Below are 27,945 nucleotides of genomic sequence, written 5' to 3' on the forward strand. Positions count from 1 at the left end.
CAAAGCCAGCCCAGGCAGGAAAGTCTGTGAGACTCTAACAACCAGAAAACTGGAAGTGGCACTGTGGCTCAAGTGGAGGAGTGCTTTCCTTTAGCTGAAAAGCTAAAGGAACAGCATTCAGGGTCAGAGTTCAAGCCCTGTGACTCTCTCCTCTCTCTCTCTCTTTCTCTCTCTCTCTCTCTCTCCCTCACACACACACACACACAAGTAAAAGAGATATAAAAGATTGAGAAAATATTTGTAAATCATGTATCTGGTAAAAGCTCTGTATATAGAGTAGATGGAAGAAATTTTACAACAGAATAATAAAAGGCAAATGACTCAAGCTAAAAATTTAGTATTTCTCCAAAGACAATACCCAAGCAGCCAGTAAGCAATAAGCAATGATAAAAATACCCATAAAAAAGCACCGAGTGGAACGGAACACCTTCTCTTTGCCATAGTGCACTCACATCTGCACACACACCACATACTCCTGGCCCTCTTAGATCAAGACTGTTATAACCCCTCATTGTAGGAACTGCTACTCAGAGAACCCAGTCACTTTGCCTGACTTCTCTCACCTAGGAAGAAGCAGAGCTGAGATTTCCATGTCCACACTAACCTCAAGTTGATGAATGTACAGAGCTAGCTTTGGATTCCAGTATCAGTACATTTTGTATCATCGACAAATGAGTTCATAATTAAATACACAGTTGGCATTTGGCAGGGAGTTTGCTTGTCACCAAAATGTCCTATTCTTTTTATTAGACAATCATACTTGACAAAGTGTCACCTGTATCTTTAAAGGCCACATGGTTGACAAACATGGAGGGTACCCAAATCTGATGAGGATTATTGCTTGCTGGGATAAAAAAAAAAAAAAATCAGAAATATGGGCTGGGAAGTTGGCTTAGTGGGAGAGTGCTTGCCTTGCATGCATGAGGCCCTGCGTTCAATTCCTCAGTACCACATAAGCAGAAAAAGCCAGAAGTAGTGCTGTGGTTCAAGTGGTAGAGCACTGGCCTTGAGCTGAAGAGCTGAGGGACAGCACCCAGGCCCAGAGTTCAGGCCCCACGACCAACAAAAAAAAAAAAAAAAGAAAGAAAAAAAATCAGAAATGTGGCAAATCTTCAAGGAAACAAAGGAGTAAGGTCTTAGGAAGGGTTACACTTAGATCACTGGAGAGTTAACACTAAACCAAACCATTTTTTAAAGGCTTAAATTTATAGACAGTCTCAGAGAAAAAAAATCAGACAGATGCTTCCAGACTGAACATTCTTAAAATTATTTATAAAACAATGTAATAAAGTATTTTTGAAGGTACTGAAAGATTAAATGCATTCATGAGTACTTATTTGCACCCTGACAGCATCCTAAATTAATGTTTTATCAGCATTCATAAGGAAGGGAAAATGCGTGAAAAACAAATTGTTAGCCAGCAGAATGCCCGTGGCTCACACCTGTAATCTTAGCTATTTAGGAGGCTGAGAGATGAGGATTGAGTTCAAAGCCTCCCGGGTCAGCAAACTCCAAGAGACTCTTTATCTCCAATTATCCACTAAAAAGCCAGAAGTGGAAGTATGGTTCAAGTGGTAGAGTACTAGTCTTGAGCAATAAAAGCTTAGGGACAGGCCCTGAGTTCAAGTCCCAGGACTGGCTCAATCAGTCAATCAATTGTTAGCCTAACCATCAATTCTTCTGTATACTTTGGCAATTCAAATTGAAAATAATTAATAAAATTATATATTCCAATCTTTCACAAAAAAACCCTAGAACTTATCTACTTGGGTCATGGTTAAATCACGTTCCACAGCAGTTTTCATTGCTTAATTCTAGCAAATGCATACCTTGGAGGGGTTCAGGAATCACAAAACTTAAGGGTAAGTGGGAGGTGAGCTCTGTTCTAAAGTTTTCACCTGAATACTGAGCTTCCTTATTTCCTCTCACTCCTGGGACTCTCCAGTGTACTGGGATGCAGAGATAACCTAAGGAGGCTGATAGTGTCCTTGTCTGGCTCAAATGATGCTAGGATGCTCTCTTCTATTTCTTTTATGAGGTCTTTGAACTCAGGGCCTTGTACTTACTAGGCTGGAACTCTACCACTTGAACCACATCCCCAGCCCTTTTTGCTTTAGGGTCTCATGCTTTTTGCCCAGGTTAGCATGAGACTGAAATCTTCCTACCTACTCCTCCCACATGGATAGCACCTGGCTTTTCTTTTTTTCACATCTGCCATGGACCTCTGTATCAATCATATGTGGTATGTATCTGGCAAGAGGATGAGAAGGGAAGGGGAAGAATGAACAGCTGCCACCTGCTTCCTCTCCCTTTGTCTCTGCAAGTGAAGACAAGAGCATGAGCTTCGCAGGAGCAAGCCCTTCACAGGGAGCCCACCCAAGTGTGTGCAAGCAGCAACACAGGACCCTGCCTATGAGAAAGCTGTGGAGACGGCAGCAGGAACAGCACAGGGTTCCAGGGTTCCAAGTCCAGCCCTGCAGCTGGGGACTGGATCTAGAGAAGCCTGAAGACTGCTCCATGCACACTGTAATATTTTTGAGGGGGGAGGGTTGTTTTTTTGTTGTTTTTGAGAGAGCATCTTCCTATGTAATCCAGGCTAAACCTTCAACTCAGGATCCTTCTGCCTCAGCCTCCCTGGGTGACAAGCATGCATTGCTATATCTGGCTCCATATGACCCAAATTCTGCAGTGTCCCACAAGTCTTAGCACTACCCTCTTACCCAGCCCGTGGCAGTCTTGTATTTGAGAACAGGAGTTTACAAGTTTGTTTGGTGCTCGTTATTTAATCGAGGTACTTACAGCTGCATGACCAAATACAGGTGATTGGGGCTTTCATAAATGTCTTCCAGGGCCACGATGTTCTCATGCTTAATCCTGGAAAAGAGCAAAAAAAGCACATACACGGTGGTCAGTACAATGAGATCTGGAGACATCAAAACAGATGTCACTGCAGTAAGGAGTGACAGGACAGAATTTGATTCAAGATTCTCCACAGTCTTGTTCTCAAGCCTTTTCTAGACTCACACCTCAATACAAATTCATCTCTGGGCTTCTTCATTCCAAAGGCTCTATGGCCTATAATTTAGCAACAGGGAGTCACAAACCCTCTCAATATCCTGCCATCTTTCAGGGCCCGATGCTAATTGATTCCTCTTCTGTATCTGCCAACGGCCACCACAGACTCTTCTGAACAGCCACCTGTGAGCACCACACTCATCTGTGTGTGCATCCAAGGACCTGTGCCTTCAAGGGAACACTTTTGTGGTCATGTGCACGACCAGTATAGGCTATTTCCCAGGCAAACTGCAGTGTGGATCTCCACAGGTGGCCTCAGTTGCTCCTGGAAAAGATGGAAGACATACACGCTCTCAGGTCCCAACAGGGTTATACAAAATCAGAATCTCTGAGGGTGAAACCCGGGAATCTGTCAGGGTTTTTTTTTTGCAGGGGGTGGGTGGCAGGGGAGGGCAGGTGTGGTTATGGGAATTGAACTTAGGACCTCATTCTTCTAGCTCTACTATTCATGCCATACCTCTAACCATCATCACCCCTTTTTTTGCATTCATTTTGTTCAAGGTAGGGGCCAGCCTGGGCTGTGATCCTCCTATTTGTGTTTCCCTGGCTGTGATCCTATTTTACTTTGGGATGACACTGGGGATGATAGACACATGTCCCTGCTCCAAGTTATTGTCCAGCCCATAGCTGGGATACGGATGCCATTTTGCCCAGCTATTGGTTGAGATGCAGTCTCAACCAATGCCTCAGCTGGTCTTAAAGCACAATCCCTTGGTCTCCATCTTCCAAATAGGTAGGGTTACAGACTTAAGCCACTGCTCCCAGCTGGAAATCTGTTTTCATAAGACCTCAGATAAGCTGTATGCAGAGAGGAATGCCTGAGAGAATCTGTGTTAGAAGGTGCTCCTCCAACTTGTGTGCAAAGGAATTGCCTGGGGATCAGGTTACAAGGCAGATTCTCATCAGTGGGGCTGGGCTAGCTGGGGCCTGATCACCTGTATTTCTTACCAGTGCCCAAGGGATGCCCAGGCTGCTGGTGGAGGACCACTCTGAATAGCAAAGTTCTGACTCAAGCAACCCTGGGGAGGGAAAGAGCATATGTGTAGCCCCTGAAATTATCCATTAAGAGCAATTTCTGCTCAGAACCTAAGATTCGATGCTTATATAATGCATTTGAGAGAAAAATCATTTGGTTACCCAATGAGTTAATTAGCTTTTCCCAAAGTCATTCGTTGATTATCACTGCCGAATGATTTAAAAACAAGTCTGGAACAAGCAGGTTCTTGTGAGCCCCTTGAAAGCAGATATTACATGATTCATTCTGTTTCTCCTTTGTGCCTAGCACAGACCTGCTTAATAAATATTTACTCGATGCATGAGTGATATTTAAAGCTCATTGCCATTCAACAGCAAGAAGCAACATTATGGATTTCCTTGGGGAAAATGAGGGTGTTTTCCCCAAGTGGGAGATGTTGTACTCTCAAAAAGAAATTGATAAGGTGGAATGAACAGAGTAATATCTTGGCTTTGAGTTAAAAAGAAGAGAACAAGGTAATTAACTACGAGTAGCACTGCTTTGCTTTGATTTCCCTAGCTCTTATTTGTTAATGGAGTTGTTTGCATGAGCAGAAATAATTACACTAAATTCACATATCGCCTGTTTCCTATGCGGAGCACTTACCTATTCATCAGCAGTGGTTACTGAATGAGCTGAGCCAAATAATATCAGTAATAAACTCTGCCACCAAGGAAACAAAGAGAGCTTGCTTAGAGACTGTCAAGATCTTACATATTTGTGACACTCTTTTTTTTTATTATTGAAAATATCTGAAAGTAGATAACCACAGAAAAGCACATACTGTGTGGATTTCCTTTATTTTTCATAAGGAAAATTTCCAAGAATATCAATCTCATGGACAAAAAAATTTCCACTCATCCAAATTGATCTGGAAGTTAAAAGTTGTATGGGAAACTGAAAGTAATTACAATGGCACGTTGCTACACCAAATACAGGAGATATGGATATATTTGAATTCTAGATGAATAAATAATACTTTTTTAGTACAAGTATGTTCCAAATACTGCATTGCTGTTCCTCTAAAATTCAAGTGTCACTGCATACCCTATGCTTTTAGGTCCTAAATCACTCGCCGGATACCGGCACCTGCAGTTCTAGCTCTCCTTGGAAGCTGAACCGAGAAGGCTGCTTGAGCCCCAGTGTTCAGTCATCTAGTAGTTAATGCAGATTCAATTATGTACAAAGAAGCCACTGAGTACAAGGCATTTGCCTAGCCGAAATGAGGGCCTGGAAAATAGGAAGATCACACATCTCCCCCTGGCATACACACCCATGGCATTGGGAAGCTAATGTGTATTCAACCTGCCAGGCCTCACACAAGTGATAACTAGATATTGATTTTAATCCATTGGAGCAGTGCAGAGAAGAATTGCAGATGGCAAGGCAATCCCAAACAGCAGTCCTAAAATTACTAGAAGGATGCTACCTTCCTAATGTATCCTGGAGTCAAGGAAATCAAGCAGTCATTCACTGAGGTCTACTATGTGTCCAGTAAAACATAAAACAAAGTTTCATCTTCAAAAATCTTCCAGAGGACCAGGAAACAATTAGAAAAGAATTAAATGCTATACTCCGTGGAACTGCCTTTAACGTAAGAGAAAACACCGTGGTCCTGTTAGGTCAGAATTCCAGAGAAGACCTGAGGAAAAAGATGAGGGTTGATATGGGAGGAGTAATGGGTGAATAAGCAAGCTTGAAAATATTCAAATAAATCCTACAATGGCCTCTTAAATGTTTTTTATGAAAAGAAGTTTAATTACTTTTGGTGCAAGGCTAGCACTCTACCACCTGAGCCATAGCTCCATTTCTGGCTTTTTGGTGGTTCTAATTGTAGATAAGAGTCTCACAGACTTTCTTGTTCTTGCTGGCTTTGAACCATGATCCTCAGATCTCAGCCTCCTTAGTAGCTAGGATTACAGGCATGACCTTCAGCTGGTATCTGTTGTGATCTGAAGAGTCCCATGTTTATGTCTGGGCCAGCCTGGATGACTTCCCACAAAGACTAGATGACAGGCAGGCGTGCAGCACCACACCCATGTATTACAGTATTGGTTAAGATGGGATCTTGTAAATTTTTTTGACTGGACAGTCCTTAAACCTCAATCATCCAAACCTCTCCCTTCCTAGTAGCTGGAACTATATGCACAAGTCACCACTTCCAGTTGAGTTTTCCCATTTTGATCACTACTATATCTCTTATGTCATGAAAGTGACAGATACCATATTCAATCCATCTGCTGAATGAATGAATGAGCAAATGAATGATATCAGGCTCAGCTGAAGCACTGTGTGGAGCTTGAAACTGTGTAGAACATTCCAAAGTAGATCACTTAATGCACCACTCCAGCCATGGAACACTTTCCCAAGGTGGACACGTGAGGCCACCACCAATGACCACACATACTGCCCCCGAGAGGCCGCACAGAACAGCATCACTCAAATGGCTACAAGGTGGACAAGCCAAATGGTGAGAAATGTTGCACTACTGACACCAGTGGAGCTACAATCCTAGGGGGCCTGGGATTTCAGGACCTTGGAGTCCTCCCTTGAGGACCTCCGGATACTGAGAGGCTGAATGAGTCTCAGCCACGTAGCATGGGAAACAAGCAGACAGACTCAGCAATCCCAGGATGCTGAGGACAACTGGCTAAGGGAGAGGCTGTAAACACAAATCACACAGCTACTGTTGCACATGTGTGTGCGGCGCACATGTGCATATGAATATGATGGGTGAGAGTGTTGATTTAAAGGCAGCAGTATTTTTTGTTTCGCTATTTCATTCTATTGCTGACCAAAGCTTTTCCTTAAAAAATAGTTTATTATGGAAAATTGTCAAGCTACCTTAAAGGAAAGGGTAAGGGAGGTATGTAAACTGACTATTAAAAGTTAAATAAAAATCCTGAATGTGAACAGAAAAAACAACCAAGCATTTTAAATGTGAAGGGTATGTGTTAGAACTCCACAGTACCCCATCAGAACTCCCCATCAAGGCAACCCACCCTGATCACCGGCTTTACATGCTGTCTAGCTGCAAATCTGACAGTTTCATCCAGCCCACATTTTACTGTCTTATCCATAAGGAAACAATTAGACGCTTTGCTGAAATGGCATTTCTCAGCTGTGCATACCACATGAGACTATTTAGAAGAGAAATGGGATGTTTGAGAAGATTTGTTCTTAGTAAACTCGTGTGAGCTCCTAGCAACCACTACCGTCTTTACTAAATGATCACAAACCATCTGCTTCATTTGCTATTCCAGAATCTTTCTGTGTACCACAGTCAAGTGTCTTAGTCTATGGAACTCAGGTTCTACAAATTTCACGTTTGGAAACTTTGACAACAATCTCTGGCATTGTTCTCTTGAACAACTCAACTGTGATTGTTTTGTGATTAAGTGCAATTTCCTCAGAGCCCTGGGATATAATAAAATGAAACCTTTAGTCATGAACAGATTTTATCATTTTCTTTAGGACCTACTTACATACTCTTTTATCTTATCATTTATCGAGTGTTAACTATATGTCAAAGTATACTTTGGTTCTGGAATATGCTAAGCAAGAGCTCTACCACTGAGTTATACCACCCATCTCTAACAGTTTGGCTTTTTAAAAAACAGTTATTTTACCTAGCACTCGTGGCTCATACCTGTATTCCTAACTACTCAAAGTACTGAGATAGGAGGATCAAAGTTCAAAGCCAGCCTAGGTAGGAAAGTCCATGAGACTCTTATCTCTAATAACTACCCCCAAAAGAGCCAGAAGTAGAGCTGTGGCTCAAATGGCAGAACACTAGCCTTGAGCAAAAGCAGCTCAGAGGCAGTGCCTAGGTCCTGAGTTGAAGCCTCACAGGCCTGGTGCACACACACATAAAACAACATATATTTCACTTACCATTAATAACAACCCTATAAAGTAGATGTTACTTTTCCTATTTTCAAAAGACAGAAGAAGAGAGGCCAAGATCCCAAGAGGTTAAGTATTCCAAGGTCATATAATTCATAACTGGAATCATCAAACCATAGTAAAGCTATTATTCTCTAACTTCATATTCACTGTTACAATGAGAATGTCCAGGAGTTAACATAGACTCAAGAGTTGTTTGTGAAAAATCATAACATCTAAAGTAGGGTGCTAACTTCATCACAAGTGACACCATGTCAAGTCCTGCAAGGTACAGAACTGGATGAACTATCCTCCACATGGTCAACGTTCTCAAGATACTTGGTTGTAAACATTCTGTTATACAAAATCCTAATTGGTCAGTCTGAACTAGAGGAGTTGTTTAGTAACTGAAGGAATTGTCTTGTAGTTGAGAAATAATTAGAAAGAGTTCCTTTTACTTATTTTTTAAAATTTTTAAAAGATTTTTTCTTTTATTGTGAAGATGCTATTCAGCGCGGTTACAGTTACATGAGTAAGGTGGTGAGTACATTTCTTGTGGAGCATTGTTACCCCCGCCTTTGTTTTTCTCCTATTATCACTATCTTCCCCTGCCTCCCCCCTCCTTCTCCTCCCTCATTGAAGTTGTAAAGTTCATTTCTATCATAGTGTCTTGTGAGTATCATTGTTGCAATGGGTCATCCTGTGTCCTTGTTTCAGCATTTTGTTATTCTCCTTCCCCTCCCCAAATTAGATAAATGAGAGAAGGTGGACAGAGAAGAGAGGCAGAGATACCAGTACAAGAACTGGGGTTCTCTCAACTTGAATAGCCAAATCCTTTCCCAAAAAGCACGACCAAGAGGACCTTCATAGCTGAGAAATGTTCACCTGCACACAGCAAACTCCTCTCAAATATGCACATTTTAGAGTGATAACATCACTGAAATCAACTTTAGGCATTAAAAAGAACCTAATTTCATTTGCATCACTTATCTACTAAAGTAAACATGAGCTGACATGTCTATACAGAGAGGGGAAATGGTTCCAATGCAATCTATGCTAAAGTATCCACAATCCCAAACAATGGACAGAAACAAGAGAAAGAAGTTTGTCTCCTTCTGCTGAGGCAGACAGGAAAAGCTGAATGAGAAAGCAGCATATGAACATTACTACAGATGCCTGCCTACATGCAAGAAAACCCCAGAAAGAGCCAGGAAAACATTTCCAAGTTAATTCATGCAGAAAGGAAAAAAAATCAGTGCCAAATGTACAAGTAGGCCCCATTCCAAAGCCCCTAAGCTAGAGGAATATTAGGACCCAAAGATGTACATGTCACTGAGCATACTGAATATGCTCCCCCTCCAGCCTAATTTTCCACAGTTCAATGACCCACAGATTTTAAACTCCATGTTTAATGAGGGAAATAAAAACACATATGAGGATGGGAGAGAAAATAAAGTTCAGCATTTTTTCCCTCTTTCTATCATGGTTCATTGATCTGGAGGAGGAAGGAATTGTGGAGGGAATTATGAGATATCCAGAGTTAGGATTCTCTGGAAATGAAAACTTTCCTACATAGGTCAAAGAAGCCATATGAGAATAAAGAAAGGAAGAAAAAGTGATTAGAAAGGATAGATAGGGGATAAAAGTATCATCAGGTAAGGTAGAGCAGAGACAGTAGGAACAGATCTCTCCACTGTTTCAAGGTACACGTCAGAAGTTATATAAATGAGCCCCAGCCACCTTCCTGCTCTTTCAGGCACTTCAGGTCTACCAAAAAAGGCCTCTTCCAGGAAGGGTGGAAAGCAAGCCATTTCTAGATATAGTCGCTGGCCACCCATCCTTCTTGCTTTTCCTAAATAGCCTGAACAGTTTAAATTTTATTCACATTCCCTGACATAGAACTGCCTGCAAAATAATTGAATATTTTGATGTCTTGGCAAGCAGACTTGTTTAATTAAAGCACTTGCATTTTTAAAAAAAGATTTAAAAAACATATATTTCCTTTTTTTTGACCCACATGCCTTTTTTTCTCCTAACCATATCATCCACAATTTGAAACGAATGCCATCAGAATATACTGTCAGTCACAAGAAAAAACGATAGCACTGATGTATTGCCAGACAGAATTTAAGACTAATAACCTTTCATTTTTATAATACCTCCCATTTTTGTAACTTAAGCACATTCAGAGATGCTGCTTTATTTCATTCCCACAGCAATTTTATCCTGTAGGCCTATTGTTCCCATCTCATCTATGATGGCTCCAAGTTCAATATCTCTACATCCCTCTAGTCAGGCTCACTTCCTAACCATCCTTCTGTCTCCTGAGCTATTGTTCTAAATAGAGAATCAATCCAACTTCTTAGCTTGAATCAATTATAGAGATCTCCTCCAGTTCATTATTAAGTTTAAACAATTGGCATGACTTACAAGACACTGGTAGCTCGATTTTTACTCGTCCATCTTTCTCCTCTTGTTACCCCATACTAGAACTTCACTGGACTTGAAGTTTGAAAGGTAGCCCCCACACACCCTGCCATCTGTCCTCTGTGCTACCTCTTTCTCTGGCCACACTCATCCTTCTTGTATCTTCTTACTAACCATTCATTCTTCAAGGCTCAGCTCTGTATACCTTTACTGAGCAGATTTTTGCTGGTTTCTTGTGCCTCATAGGACTGACTGCATCTCCTCTGGACTGCCCTAATACTTTGATCATATTTTTGCATCACTTTGCATCCTAAGTATCTAAGAGCTATGTATTAAATTAGCACATTACTTTGAAAATAAATGTTAGGGTAGATGGGAATTTTCCAATTTCCAATTTTTTCTCACCCGCTATTCTTCACGTGAACCACACAACACCAAAAAATTATATTAACCAGCCATTCTCCCAGAGGGAAGTATCATTCTAGTTATATAGGAGAAAGTGACTCAGTATAGATAAAGTAAACAAATATTTAGGATTCATTCTCCCAATGAATTGAAGGAGCAATAGGATAGTGGACTGTTGTGCCATTCAAATTTTACAAAAATCATGAATCTCTGGGCCACAAAAAAAATCCAATGCTTGCCACAAAGATTCACATATTGATTGGTCAAAGTGCACAAGCCATTTGGACAGTAGGTTGGTTCTCAGATCTGACACGTCTAACAGCCAGATTTTCAACAGGTTACTTAATAGTTTCCACCTTGATTTACCTGCTTTAAAAATAAACATTAAAGGGCTGGGAAGGTGGCTCAGTGGTAGAGCCCTTGCCTTGCATGCCTGAGGCCCTGGGTTTGATTCCTCAGCACCACATAAGCAAAAAGAAAAAAGCCGGAAGTGGCACTGTGGCTCAAGTGATAGAGTGCTAGCCTTGAGCTGAAGAGCTGAGGGACAGCGCTCAGGCCCAGAGTTCAGGCCCCACGACCGGACCCAAAAAAAAAATTAAAATATTCGGTTCCCTAATCTAACTACTGTATCTGTCAACACGCATGTGTTTATGTAAACTAAATACAGATGCCTATGTATCCTCTTCTGCAGTGATATCTTGTCCCTTATGAATAAAAGCCACTCTAGGAATGACCAGAATTCAAGATGCAAAGCTTCAAATCACTTCTCTCTGCTGTCAGCAGAGGGAGCCATAATCAATGTGAGGGGAGGGAACAAAGACCATGGTACCTAAATCAAGTCACAGCTTAAACCTGCAGGTCTTTTTGGTTGGTAGTGGTGGTGGCATTGAAGAATGAAGTACCTGGGTCTCCCTCATTGTAAACTTAACCTTTCTTTGAGTCCTTAAGCAATAAAAGCTCTTGTATATAGTGGACCATAGATTCTTGAAAGCATCCTTTGCAGGAACTCTTACTACCACATATGGTAAGTGAATGGGTGAGACATGGCTCTGGAGCTTACAGTGGTAGGGACTCTGAGAAAAAATGCTTCCAGCTCTAGAATTTATCTAGTTAAATTGTTTACTCTAACGAAGTCCTTTCCAAGCCTACCAGTCAATGACTATAAAATGATGAAGCCAAGGTCATTAAAGTACATAAGACCCGCAAAGCTTGGTTCTAAGCCAGTATTAAGTATTCTCTGGAACAGTGTTGTTATATGGAAACCTCGTTAAACCTCATGCATTGAGAAGCTCTTCTTCTGTGTGGCTAAGCTGGTCACTTATGCTTCAACTAGAGTTACAAAGTCATTTGCATAGAAAAAGCCTTCTTCATGCCTTCGACCAATAGGAAACACAAAAGTGAGTTTTTTTTTCTCATGTCTCAAAATAACTCCAGAAGGTCCATTGGGAGCTTGGTTGTCTTTATAAAAAAGTACAAAGGTGAAACAAGTTAAGAGGCAATTTAGTGTGAAATGTCTAGTACTTGGCAGATACTACTCAAGGAATAAATGAATGGATGAACAATTAATTCTGGCCTTCCTAAGGCCGGACACTCAAAAGGAGCAAGAAAAGGGAGACTATTCAACTCTCCATGTGTTTCCTACCTCTGTTACTATCCATGAGCAACCACCAGTGGTCTCAACATCAGCTACAGGTTAGAATTGCCTGAGGAAGATGTTGATATCCAGCTGGGAATAGCTTAGTGGCAGTGCACACGCTTAGATAGCATGCAGAAAGTCCTGGGTTCAAACCCAGGACTAAAGAAGCAAATAAGAACAGCAATATCCTGATACCTGGGTCGACTCCTAAGAATTACAATGTCATTGGCCTGCGGTGTGGCTTAGGCATAAAGTACAGTTCAGGTAAGTTACTAAATTGGGGAGAAAGGGTGTTGGTGATTCCACAGTTTTAGTGTCTGTTTTAAATTCATCTGGATTGAAATACATTCCCTTGTTAATACTCCATTGTACAGTTACTTAAGGGTAATTTTTAAAGGAAAAATAAATATAAATTAAATATAAAATAAATTAAATATAAAATAAAAGTAAGAGTGAGTATGTCCTAAATTTATGATAAAGGCTCAAGGCCATATCACTTACCTGTTGTATTCTCAGGGAAAAAGAGAAAATTTGACAACTTCCAACTTGTTGCCTATAACCTTAACTTGTAATGTTTCTCTGTTAAGTCTTCGAACTGCTAACACATTTAGGAGTTTGCTGTAATCTCCTTTTTTGGGTTTTTGGCTGTGTTGCTAAAAGGTAATGTGTGAGCTCAGAGTAGGTTTTACATGAGGACAGCCACCTGGAGTCTCGGAGCACATTAACATGCTCAGCCCCTTGGAACAGAGACGGGCCCTTGTAAGCTGGATTTACAAGCTCCATAGGCGTCTCGGTCCAGGGTCACCGGGGGTGCTTCAACATGAACTTAGAAGCCACTCTTGTACGACTGTGGCTAATGTCACGTAACATCTGGGCTGTCACTTCTGGGCTGGAGTCTAAAGTTCCCTCACATCCGCTCTGTGCTCCACCTAGAAGACACAAGACTAAATAAAGGTCATCACATTTCTCTGAGGCTTCTAACTCAGGATTACATGAGGCTAAGTGGCCAAGGGCATGCATGAGAATCTTTCCCTTCCTTTCCTATTTGGGGGGGCCCTGTGCTGTTTCTGTGCTGATGCCCACTGTGAAGAGTTCTAGATTTCACACTGCTCAAGACTATGCTTAGCCCATAGGTGCCCTGAGTGCAGGCTCCGCAGCACAGCCTGGCAGCAGGCAGGCTGTCAGGAGCCATGGAGACCCAGGCCAACTGAGAAGGGAACAGGAGGCCCCAGGGTGGCTGCTTCCACGTATTACCCTCTCTGCAAGCATAGGGAGCCAGCTCCTCCCCTTCACTGGTCACTGAATAAAGCCCTACCTCTTTGTTCTAACACCCTCTGCTGTGGTTATTAGCTCTGCCCCAAGGGTACAGAACTGAGATTTGGTGTGGTGCATGTTGGGTAATATATTCATACATACATGAAGCACGGGGCATGTCACTAAAGCAGCTGGAATATGATGACTTTAATTAGAAAGCACTTAGAAAGTTGTAAAAGAAAAAGATGGTAAAACAGTAGAAAGAAGGAAAACAGTAGAAAGGGCAAGTTAAGTTTGTCTTGAACAACTGTCTGGTATCTGTTCCCTTTTCAGAATTAAGAGGGGTCACACTTGCTAACTGGTCCTTGGTGTTTTAGGAAAGCACCTGCATTTAGAAAGAATGCTCAAGAATTAAATGTACTTTTTTGTTTTTTGTTCTTTTGGCATTTCAGTAATTACTGCTGTGACACAGTCTGCTCGGGTCAGATCAGACTTTAGAAAATCAGGCACAGTCTAATGGAAGAGATCTTTCGCATACTTTCCTGATGGGAATTCATGAGGATGTATGGAGCTGTATGTTTTTCAGTATGAGATCTTATTTTCTGATTATTCTCATCAGGGTGTGTAATAAGGGCAGCTCTGTGTTCTTTCTTGAGAAAGAGCAGGTTTCTTCATAACTGAGATTAGTGTCATGATTAGCAAGAACAGGTTTTGCTTCGCCAATGATGTTTCAAAAGGAAGAGTGTGTTAACCACATTACCTCTACAAATCTGTTTTATGGTCGATGTGGGTGCCAGGCAGTTCTGTGTTTATGTTTTATGATTGATACCCTGCTAATAAAAGACGGTGACAACCAGAAGGATGTCAACTCTTCTGGAAGCTTCTCGAGGAGAACTTTAGAGCTATTTGCAAAAATCCACAGGACCCTGAGAATAAATCACAGGCAACCAACTTTAGCTGCTACTCGCCTAGATTTCTACACTAGAACTTAAGAGAAAATTGAGGACACAGTTGTGCCAGGAGAGATGAGGAGGCGGAGAGACTAGTTATATGGAATAGCCCTGATAGTGACACGTGGGGTCCAGGCAGGGGATGTGTGGCAGCCAGGGCTCTCTTGCTCAGCAGAGTAGCTGATGTGCCCTGGTTGTGGTGGTGACCACCTCCTACAAACCAAACACCAAGGAGGGCTGAGCCGGGCTAAGGTCACACACAGGCCACCGGGTACATTTTAGGTGACGCTGCTTTTTCAGAGCCAGCATTAAGATTTTTTTTTTTAATCTACAAGGATCACATTTTATTAAGGTCACTTCTGACCAGTGCTTTTCCATTTGGTTCCACATACTTCATCTTCTGTTTTCTCAAATATTTTAGTAACGTGCAAGTGAACACAACCTGTAAAAGCCCACCTGCCACAGGCACCAAATGCAAACACCTTCAGTATTCCCCATGCATTACCTCGTGCCCTCATTCACAGAATACAGAAGAGAACCATGCTGGCAAATGGTATACCACCACAAGTTTGCCTTGATCAAAAAGTACATTTCCCCTGTGTTTATGAATTGGAACTCTATGTAAGATTTTTGTTGTTTAATGTATGCTTCTGGGACTGGGGAGTAGCTCAGAGGTGAAATGCTTGCCAAGCATGTGCAAGGCCCTAAGTATACTCTCCAGCTCCACAAACAGCAAAACAGTCTGCTACGTAAAACCGAAGAACGCAAGTGCCCGTGGCTCATGCCTATAATTCTAGTTACTCAGGAAGCTGAGTTATGAGGATTGCAGTTTGAAGCCAACCTGGAGAGGAAAGTCTATGAGACCCTCATCTCTAATTAACCACCAAAAAGCTGGGAGTGGAACTATAGCTCAAGTGGTAGAGCCCTGGCCTTGTACAAAAAAAGATCAGGGACAGTTCCTAGGCTCTAAGTTCAAGACTCAGGACTGGCACAAATAAAGGAGAAGGAAAAATAAGAAGGAAGAACAGGAAGAGGAGGAGGAGTAAAGAAAAAACAACAAATGGTTATCAGTAAAAATAAAAAAGGGAGGGTGAAGGATATCAGTAACTACCATAAGAAACAATTCAGAAAAGGGGGTCAAAAAAAAAAAAGTCTTTTCCAGCAGGCATTGGTGGCTCATCCCTGTAATCCTAGCTACACAGGAGGCTGAGATCTGAGCATCGAGGTTCATAGCCAGCCCGGGAAAGAAAGTCCATGAGACTCTAATCGCCAATTAAACACCAGAAAACTGGAAGTGGTGCTATGGCTCAAGTGGTAGAGCACTCGTCTTGAGTTGAAGAGCTGAGGGACAGTGCCCAGGCCCAGAGTTCAAGCCCCATGACTAACAACAACAAAAAAGTATTTTCTTCACTCTAATATTATTATTGTCACACCTTCAAATAGAAAGGAAAGACCCGCCTTCAAATGTTATTTCCAAAGCGAGGGCTCGGCTGCACTGGTTCTTCCTAGATCCCTTCACCTCCTCAGAGTTTCTTAACAATCAAGCAGTGTGTTAACATCAGGAGGAAGTCAGCAATGCAAGGTGGCCATGGCGAGGAGGGGAGTATGCACACCTTCAGGGAATTCACTGGTGGCTTAAGCCCAGGCTCAAGGCGCAGGGTTGTGGAATCCACATAGCTGGGGTGGCTGCCTTGCAGGAGGCTGGCAGACAGCCAGCTCTGCTTAATCCACTCTGCAGACAGGGAACTAGCAGAATGATGGAGCTCAGGGAAAGGATTCCAAGAATGCTGGAAGAGGTAAGAAACAGAAAAAGTAGGAGAAGAAGCAAAGTGAGGGGCCTTCTTGCAAAGTGTACACACACACACACACAGCCCCCAGGTCAGGACCCTCTCCAGGTCACAGGGAAATGTTAAAAGACAGCTGAGCCACGATATGCAATGGGAGATTCGGGGTATCTGTGGGGTATGTGGAGGTGGGGGACCTGAGGAATGAAGACCAATATTTGTGGGCTCCAGAAGGAAGGATAGGGAAGTAGATGAGCTGTCTACTGTTCGTTGTTTCCTGTTAATCTATTCATTTTATTGTTTTTGTTTTGTTTTTTGTTGTTGGGCTTGAACTAAGGGCCTAGGTTCTATCCCTGAACTCTTTTGTTCAAGGCTAGTGCTCTACCACTGTGAGCCACAGCACCACTTCCAGTTCTGGTGGTTAATTGGAGATATGAGCCTCACCGATTTTCTTGCCCAGGCTGGCTTCGAACCATGATCCACAGATCTCAGCCTTTTGAGTAGCTAGGATGATAGCTGTTTATTTTCTTTTCCTATCTCTTTTTGTCCTTGAAGTGAGGGCTGATTTTGCTGATGACTTTCATCCTGAGACCGATGTCCAAAGTCAGCGCTCAGATGTCTCACATCACAAGGGAGAGAGGAGGGGACAGTACACAAGGAAAGTGCACTGCAGACCGGAGCAGGTGAAAGTTCACTGCTGAGAGCAGCATCATGGCCCACAATCTGCCAAGAGCTTACATAAAACCCAGAGAGCTGGGCTTCCTTGAATGTTAAGGGAATTCAGAGGCCTGCCAGACTCAAGGCTAAGCCACAGAGATGGAAAGATAAATAAAACACAGTCCCCAAAGCCAGGTGGCTCCCAGGCCATTGGGGGAAAAGATGGGCATGTAAATACTGTAATAGAGCATGGACAATAACCTGCCAGAAAGCCAGATGAAGGGCAAGAAAAGCACAGAGTCCAGTATTTTACTCTGGGGTGACCTGCTCTAAACATGATCAGGGACATAAAGAGGAGGGAAAAGAGTTTATCAGAGAGAAGGAACAGCATCTCCAGACACAAAAGCATGAGGTATACAGACAGGCAGGATAGGCGAACCACCAGGCAGCTCCCTGTATGGGTAGACTGGGGAATATGGTCACAGGTGTCATTGCAAGTTCATTTGGGGGTTGTATGCCAAAAGAACAGAGAAGCAAAATGCATGCATGAAAAAGATTCCAGCTCTAAAAAATATATATGTATATATACACACACATATATAGATATATATGGAAGTTAGTGGTTTTCTGTTGCAGGTATTCTTAATTGAGCACTAAGAAATTGTTCCCTATAAACCATGCTTAGAGTTCAGAGCCTCTCTCTGACACTAATGGTGTGGCTTTAAGCATGGAATTTCACTTTACGCTACTTTTAATTTCCCCAGTGGACAATTCATTTACACTTCTCCCTTTCATCATGAACAAGTGGAGAAAGTCAATTTGACTATAGTGTAAATATCTAGATTTCCTCGGAGAATGAGACTGAGTCAGGTGCTCTTAAATAGGCCATGATAGAAAAACCAGAGCACTGTGAAATGTCAAGTTCACAGCTCTTTTGGCCAACACTTTCTTTCCTCTAAAGGAAAGGGAGATTATGGGAAAGAAATCACTACCTGTCATTTTTTCAAGATTATCTTTCTTCATTTTTTTTTTCATATATCCAAAGTCAGAACATCATAGTCTGAGTATGTGCTATTCTCGTCAGAAAATATACTATATAAATACAAAGATATGCTCACTTTACCAACAATAAACATGTCACTGCACCTCCATCCCTCCCTCTATTCCTTCCTTTCTCCTGAGTAGCTAGTATTACAGGCGTGAGGCCCTGGCATCCAACCCAAAAACAACTTTTTAAATGAATAAAATTAGACCTCAAAACTACAACCTATCAATTCATGGTTTGTCTACTTCCTGTCAGGTTTAAATTCTTCTCTTGATCCTGACTCTCCAGACCCTCGGTCTACATATCTGAGCTCTGTCTGAGCATGTGCACAGTCTCACCTTGGGCCTAGGACTTTTCACCATGATGTCCACCATGATGTCGACAACTCTCTGGAGGACAGACTCAGAAAGAAGTCCATATGGTCCCTGGAAGTGCATTCCAGGTCACCTGACAGGAATTCTGGGGCCAAATAAGCAAGCAAGAGCACTGAGTTGCAAGTTCTCCTTAGTATCTGTCCTTGATCCCATAGATATGTCACTCCTAGAGAGAGGCAAGGTGGCTCAGGACCAGAACAGAATCCCCTAAAGCAGGAGCACCTCCAACTTATTATCACAGTGACCATTTTTTTTCTAAGTTTTTATAGGCAGGCCATTTTAAAGGAAACAGACATGTGTTTCTACAGTAAAGGAACACAACGATTAAATGAGATATTTTGAACTAATAGAGCAACATTGTGCAATACCACTGGGTTTTGTATCTCTGCATGTTCAGACTGAATTTTGTGGGAACTATCAGTTATAAGGAGCTTAGTATGTATGGGAAACAGGGAAAATCATATTTTGTGACAATAATTTGAAAAGCTGAAAATGAGGAAAATGGCCTATAATCCTTGTTTTACCAGAAAGAAAAGTTAAGACTCAAGAATCAGGTAGGCCACTGAAGATCTCAGATTGCTTGTGTATATTCAAACCTACTACTCTGTCCTTCCAAACATGTTTTTTGGTCTCTGCTGCCTATGAAATCAAAGAATGGATATATTTCTCCATGAGTCTTTAAGATAAGTAAATGTTTTTCCAATTTTTGTAATATTATAGCAATGTAAGTTATCTAGGGAAGTTTTTTCCAATTTCTACTCTACTTAAAATTATAGTCAGAGAAGGCTCTGTGGCCCACACAAGTGAGACAGAAACATGAACTATGAAAGTAAAAGGAGAATAAAAATGATCACCAGTGTCTCAGGAAGTTACTATTCTAGCATAAGTTTCAGAGGAAAACATTTGCTAAAGTATAGGCATCTTTTACTTTAGAAATCACCTCCCATCCCAAGACGTGAGTTTTTGATCCTGTTTATGTATAAGAAAGCTTAACAGATTTTTTTTTAAGTCAGTATTTCTTTCCATGGAAATGTATTTTCTCTTTAGTGAAAGACTGGAAGCTTCTACTTACAACATTTCAATTACTTTATTTAAAAAAAAAAAAAGTAGGAGTGGCGCTGTAGCTCAAGTGATAGAGCGCTGGCCTTGAGCTGAAGAGCTGAGGGACAGTGCCCAGGCCCAGAGTTCAGGCCCCATGACTGAAAAAAAAAAGTTCAGAAAAAAAAAAATAGGCAAAAAAAAACCAAAAAACTCTCCAATTGTCTGAAAAGGCTTAAAGCAAAGCCATGAAAATGGACTAGCTAACATTTTCTTAGTAATCTTTACTTCAAAGACAGCCCTTTTGAATAAGTTCGTGTTTTTTGGAAAATTTCAGATGATATGAAAGGATTGCCTTCCTTAGGCTTACAAGCTTACAAGTCTTTCCTTCGGTGAACTCTTTTTCACTTAAGCTCTGTCATTGACATGCAACTTGCTTTGGGAAAGACCTGACCAATCCTGGCAGTAGACAAGGGTTTCTGGTTCAGTGAACAAGGAAGTGACTGTGTTAGAAGCTACTGGTGGTCATCTTGCAGCCACACAAAGAACTGACTATTGCACAGAGCTGTGGAGAGCAGAGCAGGAAAGAGCGAACACCAGGGTCTTGGGCTCAACCAAACGCAAGGCCACTCTGTCCATAGGAAAAAGTCCTATCAGCCAAGAAAACCCATTTATTGTCTAGGCCAACTTGAACTTTGTCTTCTAAGTACAGCGTGGCTCACACAGCTGGTTGAACAAATGAAGAAGTTCATGGATTTTTTATTTGCCCCGTGAGTCCAAATAAAAAGAAGTTACATTTCATAGCTGGGTTTAGAAAAAAAAAAAGTAAAGTGAGAACTAAACTCAATAATGAATGTCATGATCAAGATGCATTATGCTTCTAAGTTGATACTGAAACCTCTTGGGTACAACTACTTAAAGATAATACAATAATAAAAATAATAACAAATGTCATTTCTACTAGTCTTGTCTAAGAATAGTAGGAGATAAATGGAAATGAAAAAATGTACTTCACACCATAAATATGTCCAACCACTACTAATCACCCTTGGAGTAAGTCTAAAAGATCCGAGGCAAATGGTAAAGATTATGCTAAGAAAATGACAGCTTTGCAGAAAAAAAAGTAATGGATTAAAAAGCCATTTGTAAAGGTTACTTAATGTTCAGATCCCCTTGGATTTCTGCATATTAAAAATCTATTCCTAACCTAGGAAATTTCTACGTGAGCAATTCTGACACCCGTTTCTACTTTCTTCAGAGATAAAGAGGAGATTCTTTGAGTGCAGCCTTATAGGAATATTAATGTGAAATTAATATTAACTTGTAATGACTTATAAAAGAATAATGTCAAAAGTCCTTTTCTCCGTGGAGTTACACAAGATAGGAATCAGAGCTTGTCCTGCAGTGAGGAAATGCATCATTCAGTATAAAAGATGGGGAGCCCCTTCAGAAATGAAGGAAAGCCTTCCACTGCACATTATTCAAGTTCTACAGGAAGCTTTGCAGCCCAAGATAACTAAAAGCTCAGAACCCTGCAGCTAAGCCGGACCCCTTATCAGGCACCCTAGGAAAAGGCAAAACAAAGCAAGCTAGTAACTAAGATGATCTGACTTCTGAAGAGAAAATTAATGGAGGTTTCCAGTATCTAGGACCAATACTTTGGATAAGGAAATATTAAGATGTGTGTGCACACCTATACTGAGTCTTGAACTCAGGGCCTGTGCACTGCTATTGTTTTTTGTTGTTGTTGTTGTTTTGTTTTGTTTTTGCTTAAGGCTAGCACTCTACCATTTGAGCCATACCTCTACTTTCAGCTTTCTGGTGGTTAACTGAGCTTTCCTGTGCTCAGGTTGGCTTGAAAATGGCAATTCTCAGGAACTCAGCCTTTGAGTAACTAGGATTACAGGTGTTAACCATTGGTGCCTGGCTTAGGAAATAGTAACTTTGTTGGCATATTAAGATGTTGAGTTATTTGATATGTTACGAAAATTAAAGAAGTTGAATTCTGGCATCAAAGACTTACTACTCTTTTGGTATGATCCTTGAGTTTGACATTTATTTATTTATTTGTTTATTTATTTATTTATGGACTGATTCACACTCATGAAAAAGAAACTTTTTTTTTTGGTCAGTCATGAGGCTTGAACTCTGGACCTCGGTGCTGACCCTCAGCTCTTCAGCTCAAGGCAAGCGAGCACTCTACCACTTAGCTACAGCACCACTTCTGGTCTTCTGGTGGTTTATTGGAGATAAGAGTCTCACAGACTTTCCTGCCTGGACTGGCTTTGAACGGTGATCCTCAGATCTCAGCCTCCTGAGTAGCTAAGATTACAGCGTGAGCCACCAATGCCTGGCAAGACATTTATTTTTGTTGGAGAAAAAGTTGAGAAATTCAAGTGTTAGCCCCTTTTACTCAGGTATCCCTAAAGAGAAATACAAAATTGTAGAAAGCCAAGAGGAGCTCCTTGAAACCTAAAAAATCAAGTTCCCACAAACTGAATAAAAGAAGGTGTAGTTCAGTAAGAAAAAATAAAGAAATTCTCCCCAGCTTTTACAACCATTTAAGAAAAAATAAAGTTATGTAACTCACTCTCCCTACACTGCTTTTGACTCATTTTTATATCTATTTTACCTCAAATATACTTGGAAAGCGCTTAAATTTGTTTTCACAGAATATCCCCCTATAGTCACTGGTAATGACTCTAGAACATTCTGTTACATTGTCAAGATCCAATCAGAACTAGACACCCTAAAATAAACTGAAGAGGGTGGGTGGTTAAATTAAATTAAAAGCATAGAAATCATGATTTAATTTATGGTGTCATTTATTATTGGTAGAATTATTTTTGGATCTAGCTTCTGGCCATATGTAAATTTAATAAGCAGGACTTCTACGTCTTCATCTAACTAGTTTCTTTCCATACTGGAAAGAATATGATCTGAGCCAACTGAGTAGAAAATCCTTAGAAATTTCCTTTCAGGTTAATATCAGTCCACACTGTTCAATAGCCTTTAGGTGTGGCTGCTTAGCCAATCAGCTAGCTATATAACTGTGGTGTCTCTTAGTTTGTATTTTTCCATCTCATTTACAAGGCTAGTCATTAGCTCATTCAATAATCATGTATTGAACACTGTAAGTGTTCAGCCCTGTAAGTGCTAGAATCTATATTTGGCCTTGGCTCAAAAAAAAAAAATCAATCTAACCTGTGGGCCAGGGAATAATTACAATATTATGTGATAAGGCATATCTTCTCAGAACCCATAAAGTTTTATTCGTGCCAAAATTCTGCTGAAAATCCAATTAAACGACATGTCTGTTATTTTTCTGTATTTAATCATGAATTCATGTGTTCAAAAAAGCAAAAGCATCACCTTCTGCACTGAACTATGGGACTTGAAGTGACTCCTGTGCCCTCTTCTACATCCTCACTACCATGACTCCAGTCATTGTCAGTACCTGTTGGTAGGTTTAAATGGTTCTGATGAAACATTTGCTCATTTTTTGTTTTCAATCTAAAAGCTTTTTTTTTTTTTTTTTTAAAATGAAAACTATATTCTAATCCAAGTACCAGTGGCTCATGCTTGTCAATCTAGCTACTCAGGAGACTTGAGGTTTATAAGATCTAGGTTTGAAGCCAGCCAGGACAGAGAAGTCCACTAGATCCCATTTCAATTAACTAGCAAAACGCCAAACTGAAGGCGCTGCTCAAGTGGTAGACCACCAGCCATATGTAAGAAAATAAACTGAGAGCACATCATTCTGAGTTCAAGTCCCAGTATCTGCACAACAAATAACCAGCAAAAACCCATGACTCAAATCACAGAGTACCAGGCAAGCAACTTAAGTAACTACGAGGCCCTGAGTTCAAATCCTGGTACCAGCAGAAACAAACAAACAAAAAATCCTGTATTGTAAGGCAAAGGACATCTGTGATGAGTGAGAAATGATTCCTCAGAACCAATTTGATAGCAAGAATTTACTATAGTGTTCAACTGAGTGCAAGACTCCTGCTCTTCTTCATGTCACCACACAATGAGAAAAGTCTCCTGTTTGTAGAAAGTCTGAGACGGGCCCAGTAACTCAGTGACCACGCATCACCTAACATAGCACTAACAACAGCTTCAGTCAGAAAAATTCTCTGCGGCTGTGTAAAACATATACAGTGTTCTTTTTACCAAGTACAGGGAGAATGTGAATGGTAGTTTTGATTATAGCTCATGAAAGAAAAAAAAAAATAATGTATCCCCTTATCCATTTCCTTCAAAGTTTCCACAGAGAACAGAAAATACCACTTTGCTTCTGAAATTTCAGAGCTGTTATTTCTACAGAAGGCTTACAAATAACAAGATTTCAAAGGGAGGCTCGATTCCATCAGGCAACATGCAGGGGGTCCCTAATGCGTTGAAAGTGCAGTGTGGGGACACAGAGGCCCGAGATGCACATTCTAGCTCTTGTTGCTACAACTCAGGAACATGGAACACAAGGCTGGCCCAGGAATCTGCTGTGTGAATATCGGTTACTGGTTACTCTCGTATGGAGAGTTTTGCCCCTGTAGGCAAAACCTGTTACTTAGCCAAAGCTCCAATGGAAAGAAGTGGAGGCAAGTTGATGGCAAATACAAACAGACGTTCAGAGGAAAATAAATGTTTGGAGGAGTAAAGTGAACAAATAAAAGGGGGGAACGGCTGGGTTGGGGCATTGCTTCTCCACCGGGAGGGCTATAAGCTGTTTGCCAGAATAAAAATAAGGACATCTGCTAGCTTCTATCATCCAAAAGGGAGTTTTTGAAGAACATTACACATTACATTATATTACAGGTCGTCCCCTCCCACCCCTGCCCCCACACACCATTGAATCACAGAGTTTAAGATTGTAGTCCTTTCAAAAACCCTCGCTCAAGCAAGGAGAGCCACAAAGGAGTTTTTCCATGCAGAAAAATCTCAGGTGCATTAAAGTCTCCAGCTGAACTGCACGAGACACAAATAGAATTCCCAAATAAGAAATCTGTATCTTCCTTGTCATTTGATTGCTAAATAAAAGTCCTTTCCCCAGGAACATTACCATGAGAACTACCTAAGGGCTTAAATTATCTGCTGATTAACACAATGGCATGCCAATAGAAACAAGTAATAAACAGATGGACACTGAAAAACAAGATGTTAATTATAAAGTAAATAAACATTAGATTCCCCTCTAAGATAAGTTTTCACAGGATTGTTTTCTAGAGGGAAAAAAATGTAGATGAAAACTTCGCTGAGGTTTCCTCTGAGTGGGGGTGAGATGGGGGTGGGGCCAGCTTGAAGCTCTCACAGGGTATTATAGATGGATGGATAGGTACATAGATGCATAGATACATAGAGGTAGGTAAACAGGCAGGCAGGCAGGCAGGCAGACACACAGACATCTTGGAAAGCATTTTCTCCACATTTGCAAGGCAATAAAGAGGAAGAGAGCTCAAGGTCCTGATTATGGCTGCTAGCTGAAGAGAATTCATTTATAGCTCATTTATACTAATACTATGTCCCAGAAATTTGCAAAGTAAAAAGGGGGACGAGGAAGACAACCTTGCAGGAGGAAAAGGAAGACTACGGGCCAGCCTAGCTCTCCTCATTAACAAGCAGTGGGGCCGAGGGGGTGGGGGTGAATGAATAAAGATGGGGGGCACAGAGAATGCAATCAATTCAATGCATATCTTACAAGATTAGGAACACTGAGGGGAGGGGAGGGGTTGGGGGCAGTTGGAGAATGATGAAAGGGGAGACACAGATCAAGATGCATCCTATTCATAAACTGCTTTGTTGAATGGTAACTCCTTTGTACAACTACTTAAAAGATTAATATAAATATAACTTTAAAAAAACCTAGCAGGAGGAGCTGTGGGGGCGGGGCTGAGAGTAATGGAGATGTCACGTGGGTGGGCCTCAACTACACTGGCAGAAGGAAGGCTGCAGCCTCACCTCCCTGCCTCCCACTGTCCTCTCGCAGCATTTTCCCCCTGAGATGACACAGAATGGAAGATGGGTGGGGAAGAAGGCGCAGCAAATGCTGGCTGGATCACTCATTCCTTTGGCAAACACTCACCGCGTTCTAAGGCTGCCACAATAAACCCCTGAGACTGTTAGAGGGGACTCCAGCAGCCCGGCTCTTGTGTGGCAGGTCCAATGTGAAGATGAGGGCCAGGCCAGGGTGAGGGGCTTGGACAGACTTTCAGATGGGGGGGGGGGGCGTGTGGAGAAGAGGAGGTCCCCCAGGCAGAAGGAACTGCTTTTGCAAAAGGTCCAAAGTTGGTACACTAAGCATAGCACGTGCCAGAGTAGCTGAATCCTAAAGGCATGGGGGAGGGGGAAGAGGGTAAAGGGGGTAAAGGGGCAGTGTTGAGGGATAAAGCCAACTTAAGAGCAAGCAGACAAGGGGTATGGACTTCATTTGGATGATACCAAACGTATCTGAGCAGGACCAGGGATAAACTGTGGGGCCTACACATGAGGAAAACTGAAGAACCTACTTGCTTGGCTTTTCCCATCTCCCATCCCATTTACTGTACTTCCAGCCAATGACTGTGTTGCACCCCAAGAAGATGGGAGGGGTAGGGAGATGGAGGGGAGGGGCTCCCGCAAACTCAGCAGGGTCCTTTCCCTTTCCTGAGAACCCTCTCATCTCTGGACCCCCTCCCCCTCCATTTTGCTGGGGGCAGAGGTTATGGGGATAGGATGGGCTGGGGTGATCTTCCTCTGCTCTCTAAGCTTCACAGGAGTATGTGTCTGCACAGTGCTCTCCCTCTTATCTGCATGTCAAACTAGAGAAAGAACATGTTTCTTTCCCTCGCCACCATATGGCTGCTGTTCTCATCTCAGTGATCTGCCTAATATAGCACCGCAACCTCACAAAGGCTACAGGAGCCGGGGCGCTTCGCTGCTTCACAGACAACATCTTTCCCAGACAACATCTTCCAAAAAGGTGACTGACCTGCACCTGATTTTATACAATCCACTCTCTTCCCCATAAGGAGAGGATGTGGACCTTAGCAGCCTCAGGAGCACCAACACAATAACCCTTCCCTAGCTCCTCACACTCAGCCCAAGCAGGGCTGCAACTAAGAAGAAAAGTATGTCCTAGGCCTATATGTCTGCATTCAAGAAAGACTCAGATGCCACCGTCAGTGGGGAGGAAGGTAAATGTAATGGTCAGTGAGCAGATTCGCTTCTTCCTATTAGATTGGAAAACCACCACTTAGTTTTCTGGATGGGGAGGGAATTCTAAAATTCTTCAAAAGCAAAATATGGACCATGCATGGTAATGCACACATGTAATCCTGGCTACACAGGATGGAGGTAGGAGGAGACGAGCATGGGCAAAAACGCAAGAGATCCTATGTGCAAAGCAAACTAAAATCAAAAGGACTGAGGCACAACTCAAATAGGGAAGGGCTTGCCCAACAAATGCAAAAGTCTGAGTTTAATTCTCGTGGTTGCTCAAACAACCACCAAGTATGGGGTGGAGTGGGAGAGAGTTTAGTATGCATGAAGCCTGGGTTTAATCCCTGGGATCAGAAAAAAAAACATATAAAGAAACATTTTTCATTCTCTACTGCTTTTAAGGGTGCCAATTCTGTTAGTGTGCAGTGAGCAAAGACAGTTAAGTATGAGGGAAACATGGCCATTATTCTGAGAAAATATGAACAGTACTCACCAGTGCTGAAAACAGTTACCCAGCAGAAGGCAACATGCCAGGATCAAGATTTCACACACACACACACACACACACACACACACACACACACACACACACACACACACACACACACACACACACACACACACACACACACACACACACACACACACACCACTGTAGGACAAAAATAAAAAAAAACCCTCTAATTCCAAGAAAGCTGGGTTCAAATTCAAAGTCCAAAATTCTGTTTGTTGTGTAAATAGGTCTATTTTCTCACTGATAAAAAACTTGTTTGTAGGGCTGGAAAGATGGCTCAATGGTAGAGCACTTGCCTTGCATGCCTGAGGCTCTGGGTTTGATTCCTCAGCACCACATAAGCAAAAAGAAAAAAGCCAGAAGTGGCACTGTGGCTCAAGTGGTAGAGCACTAGCCTTGAGCTGAAGAGCTGAGGGACAGCGCCAGGCCCAGAGTTCAGGCCCCATGACCAGACCCCTCCCCCCCCCAAAAAAAAAAAACTATGCTTATGACATACCTCTTGTAGAGTTTGAGGGGAATTTAATCAGATACCACTTGTAAAATATCTGGTATAGTGTAAAAGAAAGAAGATATATTAAAAAAAAATGTGGAAGCTCAAAGGACTCCTTTTTTGGGGGGGGAGAGAGGGTCAGTCATAAGACTTGAACACAGGGCCTAGGCACTGTCCCTGAGCTTTTTCTACTCAAGGC

At 41.8% G+C, this 27,945-nt stretch overlaps 1 protein-coding gene across 5 annotated transcripts in view; it reads right to left on the reverse strand.

The window, feature by feature from the left end:
* The window catches only part of Camk1d (calcium/calmodulin dependent protein kinase ID), a 326,503-nt gene that overhangs the window by 112,700 nt on the left and 185,858 nt on the right, over positions 1-27,945 (reverse strand). For all 5 annotated transcript variants that reach the window (XM_042685946.1, XM_042685947.1, XM_042685949.1 and 2 more), the window contains exon 3: positions 2,800-2,874. In XM_042685946.1, the coding sequence (XP_042541880.1) occupies positions 2,800-2,874 (75 nt within the window). The remainder of the gene's footprint in view (positions 1-2,799; positions 2,875-27,945) is intronic.

Source organism: Dipodomys spectabilis, unplaced genomic scaffold (assembly GCF_019054845.1).
Source record: "Dipodomys spectabilis isolate Male_0828 unplaced genomic scaffold, ASM1905484v1 ptg000096l, whole genome shotgun sequence".
NCBI lineage: Eukaryota > Metazoa > Chordata > Mammalia > Rodentia > Heteromyidae > Dipodomys > Dipodomys spectabilis.